At 43.2% G+C, this 12500-nt stretch overlaps 1 protein-coding gene across 1 annotated transcript in view; it reads left to right on the top strand.

The window, feature by feature from the left end:
* The first annotated feature begins 10295 nt into the window (after positions 1 to 10295).
* The window catches only part of TECTA (tectorin alpha), a 68603-nt gene continuing 66398 nt past the window's right edge, over positions 10296 to 12500 (top strand). Inside the window, 1 exon segment of the mRNA XM_057748918.1 lies at positions 10296 to 10359. Within this exon segment, the coding sequence (XP_057604901.1) occupies positions 10296 to 10359 (64 nt within the window).

The following is a 12500-nucleotide window of genomic DNA, read 5'->3' as shown; positions in this document are numbered from 1 at the left end:
TACCATCATGCATCTTGCCTTTTTTCACTTAAAATGTGTCTTGGAAATTTCTCTATAGTAACATACATGAAATCACCTTACCCTTTGTTTTGTTTCCAGATCTTTATTGGAGTATAATTGCTTTACACTGTTGTGCTAGTTTCCACTGTACAACAAAGTGAATCAGCTATACGTATACATATATCCCCATATCCCCTCCCTCTTGAGCCTCCCTCCCACCCTCCCTATCCCAGCCCTCTAGGTCATCACCAATCATTGAGCTGATCTCCCTGTGTTATGCCGTTGCTTCCCACTAGCCATCTAGTTTACATACCCTTTGTTTATAATGTAACATCTAGTGTTCCATTCATAGATGTGATTTATAATTTATTTGACTAAAACCTCATTGATAGACATTTGAGTCTTTCTTTGTTCCCTCTCCCAATCTCTCTCTCTCTCAGTAAAAAGCATATGATCTTTTACATGTTTGAAATAAATCTGTAGAATACATTCCCGAAGTGGGATTGCTAGATCAAAAGGTCAGAGTGTTTATAATTTTGGTAGATATTGCCAAATTGTTCTCCACTGGAGTTACATAAAAGAACATTTTTTTTTTCCTTCTGATTTTAATACTTGTCACATCCTTGCAAAGTCAAAGACCTTACTGATCTTGGGCTTGCTCTTGGATTCCTGGTTCGTGCAACCAAGATGGCATTCTTCCCAATTAGGCACGCAAATCTAGGCACTTGAATTCAAGACATAATAGATTTGCATGAGCCGTGTATATCATCTGTCTTATGAGCTCTCTTTCCTTGGAATCTGCAATTTTTAATCATTGGTGAGTGAGATTTCACCTCTGCAGGAGAAGGTATATGTATTATTTATCCTTAACAATGTAGGAGCATTTGTTTCAGCTGAGTGCCCTTGAAAAGTGGTAGACAAATAGCTCTAAAACCCCGTTTATTGTCTGCAGTAAGCTTTAATCAGAGCTGCTTCTTGCCGACCAATGAAATTGGTGCTACTTGGTGAATAGGGAATATAGAGTGTCTTCCCCCTCCCCTTGTCCCTTTTCAACTTTATTGCTAAGGTGTGAGCAAGGATGTTAGAATAAGACCAATTGGGTGGGTTTTTTGGGTATGTTGGTCTACTTAGAATTAGCTCTTACAAACTCCTTGCCTAGAGATAGATATTGGAGTCACTTTCAGAAAATATCTTTGAGTCCTGGTTTCAAGTTCACAGGTGAACATCTTTTATTATTGAGATCTTAGATCTAGAAAATCTTGCTAGTTAGCTAATAAACATTAATGTTATTCAATGTGATTTTCAAAGAGCCAATGCCATTTTTCTCATAATTAAGAGTCCAGGGCTTCCTAGGTGGCACAGTGGTTAAGAATCTGCCTGCCAATGCAGGGGACACGAGTTCAATCCCTGCTCCAGGAAGATCCCACATGCCGCAGAGCAGCTAAGCCCTTGCGCCACAACTATTGAGCCTGCGCTTTAGAGCCCGTGAGCCACAACTATTGAGCCCATGTGTTGCAACTACTGAAGCCCACACGCCTAGAGCCCGTGCTCTGCAACAAGAGAAGCCACGGCAATGAGGAGCCCACACACCACAACGAAGAGTAGCACCCACTCACTGCAACTAAAAACAAAAGAAAAAAGAAAAGCCTGCGCACAGCAAAAAAGACCCAACACAGCCAATAAAATAAACAAATAAATAAATAAAAATAAAAATAAAAAAAGAGTCCAGTGTTTAGATTGAGTAAGATCAAAACAAAAAGAAAATTCCTTAGAGGCATATAATATTAATTCTTTAAAAAGACAGGATGTAGAGCATTTGTGCTACAATTTAAACTCCTAACGCTTGCAGCTTGCCGTTAAATGATTATTACCATGATACTAATAAGTATGAAAAATTTTAGAACTATAACATCAGGTTTTTAAACATTTTGCTCTTAAGAACGAAAAACAGACTGCTTGAGAACCCATTTTGTGAAAGTTAACCCAGATGTCCAAGAATGAAGATTCCAAGGCAGTAAGAGAAGCAAGCTTCCAGATGTGGTGCTCTTGAGAACCTTTCACTGTGAACATCTTCACTGTTTAGGAGGAGTCTTCATGAGCATGATTGCCTTTTCTACATCACCTCGTCCATTTCAAGGATTCTGCTATGGCTAACTACCATTTTCAGGGAGCATGTAAGCATAACCTTAGATGTAATCACCTTATGCAGCTAGATCTAGGAGGTTGAACATTATTCAATTAGTGGATAAGTGGTAGAAACAACTGCACTATAGAAATATCTAGAATCTCCATGGCAGATTATACAGTGAATCAAAATGATCCGTTGTAGAGGGATCAAGACACCAAAGTCACAGATTCAGATGGCTAGGAAGCAGATGCTAAGGTGGAGGAAGGAGTGCAAAAGGCTTATTGGGGAATAACATCTGTGAAAGAAAAGAGGGAGAAGAGGGATGGGGCAGAAGGGGGCACCACACCATGCCGTAGCCCTGACAAAGTCTGCAAGCCCAGTAAAATGCTCTGAGCAAAGATTTCCCATTAGAGGCATCCCACTTCGGTCCTTTTACCAAAGCTTTTCTCAGTCATTGATGGAGGAAGACAAGAACGTAACCTCATCTTGAACACAGATGCAGACAGCAAAGGAGCCAATAGTTGGGAGCTATCAATCAGCTAACCATGCTCCTTGTGGCTGGAAAGCATTCTTTTCTTGAAGATGGATCTGAGTGGTGCACGTCTGTATCTACCACAGTCTACCCCATGCCGTGTGTAGATGCAATTCTCCATCCATGATCAGGGCCAGCTCCTCTAGGGCTCTGGTGGGCTTCTCTTCCTCAGGGGAAACTCAGAAAAGGGAGGGCAGGGGAATGAACCACAGCCCCCGACACTGCAGTTGATTTCAGGGCCATGGCTGGTACCCATCATCTCCCTCTTCCACTATCCATTCCATCACCTCTGCTGGTCTCAGTGGTTTACCTAGTGGTTTCTCCCAAACCTTGATTCCTGAGGAGTCTGAATCCTTGATAACCATATGCTCCTCAGACTTGGGTTGCTACACTTGTCCATCACAGTCACAACTGGGCAAGGGAGTATCAAGAGCCACCATAATGGGTCACCTGAGTTCCATACATCTTACCCCTTGAACCTGCCATGCAATGGCAGCTCCACCTCCTCCTGCTCATCAGGGTCGGGGATTCCTAACGGGATGGTGGCTCATCTTTCCTGCTAGTCTCCACCACAAGGAGCCCAAAGTAGCCAGGCAGCATCACAGCCAGAGCTTGTAGGTCAGTGAGACTCTCACTGTGTCCCCTGGTGAGAGCACGCCCTCTTGGGAACCAGGGTGTCGAACTCTGCACAATCTAGAGATGAGGGGTTGGGAAGCCAAAGTCCCTCAATAATCACTGGGAGTAAAGGCAAGTGGGGCTACTCCTGCTTCCACACCTTGGTGCCTGGACCCAAGGATTCCTCCTACTGGGAACACTGCTCCAACTAGTTGTTCCTACTATAATCTTGGGCACATATTCACATCCCCTTTTTTGTAAAGTGGGTTCTGTAGTCAGATGCTATTTTGCATGGAATTCTATGCCTGTAGATCAGGCATTCTGCAAGCCCCTCACTAGTGGTGCTGGCTAAGGCCCTGTGGGCAAGAAAGGCATATGCATATCCAGAATCCAGGTCTAGTCCTGGGAGAAGGAACCATTGGCCCTTCCAAGATGAAAGTGGTCCAGTCCAGTGTATTTTGCTACCAGGTGGCCAGTTGATCTCCCCAAGGAATAGCAACAGACTGGGGGCTTAGCTTTTGTCTCTGTTATTGGCAGGGTGAACATTCAGAGGCCAGGATAGCTAACTCAGCCTTGCTGAATGGGAGTTCATGTTATTGGGCCCCTGCAGAACTGCCACCCTTGCTGCTGTGCCGATTTCATATACGTGCCCATCATACCAACACTGACAATGGCCACCTCACATCAGCTGCCCAAGTCATTTTGTCTACGCAGTTGTTTAGTCCCTCTTCTGTCGTGTATGCTTTCTTGTGGGTGTTAACATAGGCTACAAAGATCTTCACACTTCGTGTCCCTTCCCATCTGTCTATCCACATGTCTCAACTCCAGGCCTCTTTGCCACTGATTTTCCACGCTTTTTTATTTCCAGGCCCTTGTCCAACTGGATATGTGATTCACCACTGCCTACAAGTTTGCACATGTTCTAACATCAGACCACTTTGGCACAAAGTACATGACAAGATACAATGTCCTCAAGTCCACCCATTGGGAAAATATTCCTCTATCATTGTCTTTCAAGGCCACCCCTGCTTGAGGCTGTAATGTAGCCACCATATGCTTTAGGCTTGCAGACACACACCAAGCCAGTCCATCCACACACCAAGCTTAGGCTTTTTCCTCCTCATTTAGCTTGTCATATGCACCGCCCATCTCGCACTTCACATAGGGCCATATGTGTGATCTGGGTTGGGGGATGGGGAGGTAATAGTGCAACTCTGGAAGGTGACATGGAGTCTGGGCTACCTCGTCTGACAGCTAGCTCATTGCCAGTCCAAGATATGCAGATATGCCATTTCCATCTTAGGGCAGGTTGCTTCTGGGCCCCCCTGACCTTATGCCTTGGTGTGTCCAACAGGGCTCAGCCCAGGAGGAGAATTTCTGGGCACATGGCCACTCATATCTTAGTCAAATATTCCATCACAGGGTTCATTTGCATGCCAGGAGCTTATACTCAGGAGGTGTGTTATTTTTTGCTGTGAATGCCATGACCTTCCTCCAGAACTCCAGGAGCCTGTGTTCTGGTTCTCCCACTGGGGTTTGCAATAAACTGCACGTTTCATCTTTTTCTGCCACTGACACCTCCAACCACAAAGCACCTACTGAACATATGACCCAAGTGGCAGAAAAAGGGGGTACTAGCATTACAGTCTGGAGCTGCTACAAAGTTCTTTCATGCTCTCAACCCAAGGCTGAGTTCCATGTCACCTGGTACGTGGGCTGCAGCAGTTTTTGTAGACATGGATTATGTGGCTTTAAGAACCCAAAGAAAGCTACAAACAGGGAAGAATTTCTCTGTAGAGAGGTTGCACGATTTGTTTTTTACTTTGGAGGGGAGATCCCAGCATGTCCCTGACCACTGGATTCCTAAAAATGTTACTGAAGTACTAGCCCTGAGTCTTTGAAGACTGTATCTCCCACCTTTCAGAGCACATATGTCTTACCCAGGCCTCCGGCTACTTCTTCCTCATCATGTCCAGTCACCTGGATGTTATCAACAAGGTGATGTTCTATAGAAGACATTGCATCCGGTCTCAGCCCTGAGGCGAAACTATAAATGTATATTTCTGTCTGTTCCATCTGAACATGAACTATTTCTGATCCTCATGGCTGATTCAGATAGGGCAAAAAATGCATTTGCCAAATTAATGGCCGCATGCCATGTACCTAAAGCCATGTTAACTGGCTCCTGCAAAGATGCTATGTTAGTACAGCAGATGCAAACTGGGGCTACTACCTGGTTGAGCTTGCAATAGCTCACAGTCATTCTTCGGCATCTATCTTGCCCAATTAAATGGATATATGCTAGACCCCACCACCTCTGCCCTCTAAGAGTGACCCTAATCTTCACCCCCTTCCCCTGACCACAGGATGTGATACTCCTTTGTATTTAATACCTTGACTGCAGTAGTTTCCTTCCTTGCTATGACAGCTCCTACCACACAGGCCAAGGACCCAATATGCCAGGTATATCAACCCCAATTATATATTGGGACTTGGGAAGTGATATCCGGTAGGTCTGCTGCCCTTGTGGACCTGCTGGGACTTGGCCAGCATTCCTTTTTTTGCCTGGGCCTCTCTGTTTTCATTCTGACAGGGTCTTTGGGTATCCATGTGAACTCAAACTCCTTGTCCAACAGCCCAGAAAATATCTAGACGTTCCCCTCCCCCAGTCTATAGTCAATCGAGTAAATGGCCATAGGTCTTTTGGGGGAAGGACTGGGAGAATCACTACTGGACACACTTGTTATGATGTTGCAGGATTCTTCTCTTTGGCGACTTGGTTACCTTTTCAGTCTATGGATTCCAGATTTGAAAACTGACTCAGATCCTTAAACTGAGCAAGGGGTCAAGACTTTTCATTGGGGCAGCTCTCTTTGAGCTCTTGCTCAACCATTCTTGCTGTTTTTTATCATATATAGAAGCAGTACCCTTGTTGACTGCCCATCTACTTCGCCCCTTGGATGCCATGCTCTCTACGGATCAGGCCCCCTTGGCTACAACTCCCATCCACTTGGTTATTAGGAAGATTACAACCGCCTTGGCTTCAGGCAGTAGAGCGCTGCTACCTGGTCTCTGTTGTTTCAGGTGCCCGTCATCCCCACTGCAACCCGACATTCAAGTTCTGTGACCACCACTCCTGCCATCAGCTCTAGCCTGCAGAGGGGAGCCCCACTGAGCTTCTTGGTGATGCTGGTGATTCCCTCCCCAGCATATTCCTGCTGCCTTTGGTGGATCTGTGTCTGTGCTCTGGGCCTTTCCATGGTACATGATCATCTTTTGGGTCTTCTGGAGTCACATAAGGTATCTGATCCCGCGTGTTCATGTCTCTAAGCTTTTTAATCCCTTCTTCTGCCATCTGCCCCAGTAATGTGGGCATTTCAACCTCAATGTATATACAATACACACACACACATACACACACACACACACTCACACACACACACATTATCCCAATGCATAAAATTCTACACACAAGTACAAATCTTTCCCAATTACACCCTGACTTTGGCATAATAGAGCTGCTTCAGTTGAGCACTTGACATGGTCTTTGTCACCTCATCTAGGTTCTCCAGAGCAAAAATTCCCCATTAGAGGAGTCCTGCTTTGGGTGGAAGGTGCCAAGGCCATTGTCCCACCACCTCGCCCAGTCACTGGCAGGGTCATCCTTGGCTCCAGCAGTGAAGCTGAGCCTGAAGGAGATCACAGCTGGAAGTTGTGGCCAAACACACTTCTCACTGCATCGTGTCAAACTAGCTCAGATCTGACTGTTTCTTTCACAGAAGGTGTGAGAAACTTAGGGAAACAAACGAAACAAAAACAATCAGCATATAAGACTCATTCTACTTGTTTTTAGGGAATTATATTTTTTGGTTCTGTATTTTGTTTGAGCTGTCTTTCCTCTTGCCTAAAAAGCAGCATCAATCTATGACATTGTTATAAAACACAAATAGTCTTGGGTTACTAGCCCCAAGCCACACCCACACCATTTTTGGTCTAAATCTTGTCAAATCTTGCTCACTTCACCCCTTCAAACAAAATAAGCCCTCCTGCTGACATGGCATAAAAAGAGATTTTTGTCATTTTTCCCTCTGTGACCACCTAGTGTACACCCAGAACACACACTCACTGACTTGTTCCCCAGCCCAGCCAGCGATACGCCAGTCCAGTCCATCCTCACACACCTGGTACTTGCTCGCACCCAGATTCTCAGTCATTCTGATCCATGTACGCACCATCCTGTGTATCTGGTTATGCCCAGGTGGCATTTATCCCAGGAGCAGGCCTGCCTCAAGAAGGATCAAGCGTTTAACATGGGTCAAAAGGCTGAGATACAAACCTCCATGAGGCCGTGAAGAAAGAAGACCGAAGCGATTATTATGCCACTAGCAGTTTTTAAAATGGAACCAACTATTTTGCTTCATGACCTTTAGGATGACTACTGGACTAAAACCTTAATAAAGACTGGGCAAGGAGAACGCTCTTCGAGGTGAGTCTTGGGTTTGAGTTTAATTTTATTTTGAACAGGGACTAAAATATCAGATTTCCTGTTATATAAATATGTGCCTTTTGGAGGAAAATAATCATTTGGCATCTGTAAGTATCAATAAATATATGTGGAGAATTAGTAAAACCTACTGAATTACCACAGGATTTTGGAAAAAATATTGAATAATTTAGACTGAAAAATTCGTTCCCTCTTGTCCATTTTAGGACAACTTGCTCAAAACTGGAATTATGTCTTCTGACACAGTTTGCGTTTAAATATCTGGTCAGAAAGAAACTTGGAGCAATTTTTAAGTTCTCATTGATTTACAGAGAGTTTTTTTCCTGCTACACTCAAATAATTTCCTTTTTATAACAAGTCTCACTTTAAATATTTTGGATAGTGAACTTAGCTCCTGCCTTAGCCAATGTTTCTCATTCTGCATCGAGCTGGACACGTTTTTACCTTGTTCACAATGCCTTTTAAATACTGCAAATTTACGTTAGGAGGGGTCTATCTCCACCCCCTCCCTCCGAGGACCCTCACAGGGCATCCGTGGAGGCTTCCAGAGTTTTTCCCTTGGGAAAGATCATGCCTCACACTGGTGACCTGTTCCCTGGCCTTACCCACTGCCCTGCAGTGTATCAGAGGGAAAAGGGCAGGAATAAAGCCTAGAAAAGTTTGAGAAAGTTTTTTTAAATACTTCATGCATACCTGTGAAAAAAACAGAGTAGAGCCTATCTGTGGCAACCGTTCAAAACGAGAGAAACAAAAAAAGACTTTAGTAGAAAACCAACTTCATTTAAATGTTGGAGGCAGCAGCTTTGTTTGGCGTTTTAATCCCATGCTGGTGGATGCTAATTCTGTAACATTATACAGTTGCCTTTTTTTTGGGTACAAAGGTAGAAGGGGGGGTTTCTTTTGTGTTTTTCAGTGCAAAGTGATTCTGATCAGAAAGGACCAAGGTTTCAGCTCCAAGTAACTGACATTTCCATCTGAATCTACCTTTTTTTTTTAAGGCGGGAGAAAAAGGTCTAGTTTTTCAGGAAAAGAACCTCTCTACGCAATCCTGAAACTGATCTTTAGATTTACTTTTCCTTAATCAATAGAAAAAAACTTGATTGCAACTCAACACTTACCTGACTCTAGCGCAGCACTAACTGAATTTTTGGTTTTAAGAGTAGGGGATGCAGACATCATTTCAGGAATCAGAAATAATTGGCAGCAAGTGGGGGAGAACTGACATGAATTCTTGTTTTACCTAATTTTTTCCTGGTTTACCAAGATTTGGCTTAATATTTCCGACTCAATTCCTCCAGTCTCTGCAGAACAGGTTAGTGACATTTTTCATAAATACAAATATTTAAATGAATCCTCCTTCCTGCTCTCTGAACTTTTTCCCTAAGGACTCTGGTCTTAAACCTGCCCGACATCTCCTTCTGCTAAAAGCTGCGTGTAATCTCTGCTAAAGGCTTAGTCCCATTTTCAGCAAAACTGACTAATTACGTGCTTAAGATTTCAATGTGTGTGCTTGACAGCTGAAGATTTACAATAAAACTCACAGAGGAGATTCACTGATTTTCCATGGAAATTTGGCTGAAAAATTGTGACAGCTTCCAATAATAAGAGAAGGGTTTTTATTTTTAAGAATGCTGTTGGGAGCAAACTTCAGGGTCTACGCATGTACTTGGTTCTGACACAATGTGTGTATAATTTGGAGGTTGCTTCTCAGCACTTCACAGCAGCACAGACTATCCAAGGGTAAAGCCGCCGGTCCAACGGATTGTAACAAAATGCAAACAAGTTCACTTTTGTGATGTTCTGCCTCTAATTAATTTGCTGTGGCTAATTACTTGCTTGTGTACCCGATTCTAGTTTTATTGTAATTCCAAGGAGCCACCCTGGCATGGTTCTTTTTGCATTACATATTTGTGATTCATTTCACGTATGGAAAGTCAGTGGACAGAGTCTTATACTGCCTGTGACTCTGGTCTGTACTTGAGAATGATGGACTGTCTCCATGCTTTAAAGAAGGTGATGGCAAACCATAAATCCTCCTACCTGTAGGACCACATTGTGTTTTAATTGACTTTTATGGGATCCTGATTGAAAGCCGTTGTGAAAATTAGGAGAGCCTGGTCTCACAGAGGATGGATGTCTGTTCTAGAGACACAACAGGCATTTTTAGAGTGGGGTCGTGTGTTTCAGGGCTTTTTAATAGCTGGAAAGTAGATGCCTTTCCTTGACTTGTTGCCGTGCTTGTTGATTCTTTATAATTTCCTAACAATTTGAATGATCTCATTACACTTCCAAACTGCTTCTCATGGGGGAGTCTAATTTGTTCACGAAGTGTTGAACTTAGGAGGCCCCGCCAGCATCCAGGGCATTTCATCCTGACTCAGAACTGTTGATGTTGTTATGTGAACGTTCTATGACGGTTGTAATGTGTCTTGGGATTTGCCACCAAACACACCTGGTGTTCTATTTACTCTGGCAAGCTGGGGATTTTTTTTTCTTTTTCTTTTTAAAATTCCAGGATGAATTATTCATCATTACTTAGAATTTGGGTCTCTTTCATCTTCGCACTTGCACGGCACCAAGGTGAGTACTACAAAATTCCATAAAGCTCGTGATTAGCATGCTCTTGAATTTATAAAGAGATGCTTTTGTTGGAACCGTAATTGTCAGGGCAGGTGTACATGTGTCTACGGTTACAACAAAAAAAATGTAAATTAAATTCTGTTGTCAAGGGCAAAATACATTAACTTTAAATGATGTTCACTTACATTCCTACTTTTTCTTATTTTGCTTCGAACACAATTTGTATATACCAGGTTGCCCCATGTTAGGTCTTTAAGATAATGCAAATTATTTTCATTAAAAGTACACAGGGTAGGTGTGTGTGCACCCCAGGCCTGATGACTGATTCCAGTGAAGGCATTTAACTGGTGGCGCAGACTTTAAAAAATACACTTGTTTAAGCCAAAATCAGGACATTCAAATGGCATTACTGTCAGTGACTTGAGGGTCAGTGGTCATTTACAATGGCCAAAAACCTAAAACTGCAAGTGAAATAAGAAAATTAGTCCCCTCCGTGATATGTGTTGCCTGGGGTAGGTGAGAGATCACAGACATTTCTTTCTACAGGTTTGAATTTCAGACAAGAAAGGTGGGAGAGACTATATAGATTTGAAACTTTTACGGCCAAAATTGTATAGCATCTTTCTTTGCTCTGTTTGTTTAGTGCAGCAGACACATGACTACAAGTCTGAGTGAACAGATCTATAAGGCATGTGGAGCCCTAACGTTTTTCTCAGGTTGGATAAATTTGAACAGTTGTAGCAGGCAGGCTATAGTGTGAAACCCCACAACCGTGAGTCCCAGTGCCTCTAACCGCCTACTCCTGCTCTGAGAAAGTATGTCTTACTTGGTGAAAAAAACAAAGTTCCGGAAACATAGGTCTGTTTCTTGTGAAATCCCCAGCCTAAAATCAGCAAGAGTAAGGAGATTCTTTCTTTTTTAACTCCGACTCTATTGATAGGCCATGCTGTTAACCAGTTATATTTTTATAATAGTGATGACTTCTAAGGTGGAAACTACTATAGTTGAAACCTACTCCCTTTGATTAAGCACCTTTTTTTTTTCATTCAACAACTATTTGCTAGATATTTGCAATATGAGGTGCCATGATTATTTGTGTTCCTAAAACTGAAAAATTTTGATGGTGCATTCTTTCCTCTTCAAAATCATCAACTAGTCAGGATCGCTCATGAAGAAACAACTCTTACAAATTTGCATTTCCTTTGGAGCAGAGAGAGACATTAGGGACAGTCTCTCTGACCATAGTTTTCTGTTTCCTCCAGGAGGAGCATGGATTCTCCGTGTTCTAGGCAGATTGGCCAACGCTGCCCCCAATACCAATGAATCTTTCCACCCAGATGATTACGATTCAGCAAGGAGTTGAGATCTTAGTCATACTTGGGCACCACTCCTAAAAAGTTCCCCATGAAGGATAAATCCATGACACAATTTGATTTTTTATTATTAAGTTGAGAAAGTTCATTACCCTTCAAGTTTAATAAATATGTAGAATATTTAATAAATTTCATAAATTTGTACTACAAATTTAATAAATGTGTAGAATACTATGATAGGGATTACAAAGAATTTTTTTAAAAAATTCCTTCCTTCTAGGAATTTGGAATTTGTTACTTCTATCTAATTATGACTGTTAGAGAATCCTTTTTGTCTACGGATTGTGACATTAAATAAAGCACGTGGTCTGAGTACTCCTGTGATGAAACTAACTACGGCACCTCCTAAAGGTTCCCTTCGGTTGGCTTCGCAGAGACTTCTGCAGGTTGGGGAACGATGCTTATACACTAATGCCCAGGCTCGTTTTCCCCGCTTCCCTCTGATGTTAGCCCTGGGAAACACAGGTGCTCGTCCTCCAGACAGACCTCCTCTCATTCCCTGCTCCAGGAGGAGAGAAGCTGGAACCTGGCCAGGCACTGCTGAGCTGCTTTCTGGTCACTCTGCCACTCTCTTACATGAGCTGCTGTCTGCTCACTAAAAGGCTCCCAGAGGAGCAGGGCAGCCCTTGGCCAGTTGCTCCTCAGCCTATCGGCTCCATCAGCACCGAACAGGGACTTTCCCAAGAAGGGGCCCCGACCCAAGGATGGGTCGTCTGCATCTGGAGTTCAGCAAGCAGGTACCTCACCAACGGTCAGCAGAAGCCCCAA

The sequence above is a fragment of the Hippopotamus amphibius genome, chromosome 9, assembly GCF_030028045.1.
Source record: "Hippopotamus amphibius kiboko isolate mHipAmp2 chromosome 9, mHipAmp2.hap2, whole genome shotgun sequence".
Classification (NCBI taxonomy): domain Eukaryota; kingdom Metazoa; phylum Chordata; class Mammalia; order Artiodactyla; family Hippopotamidae; genus Hippopotamus; species Hippopotamus amphibius.
Note: the sequence above shows the minus strand (reverse complement) of the source record. Positions and strands in the feature narration are given on the sequence as shown.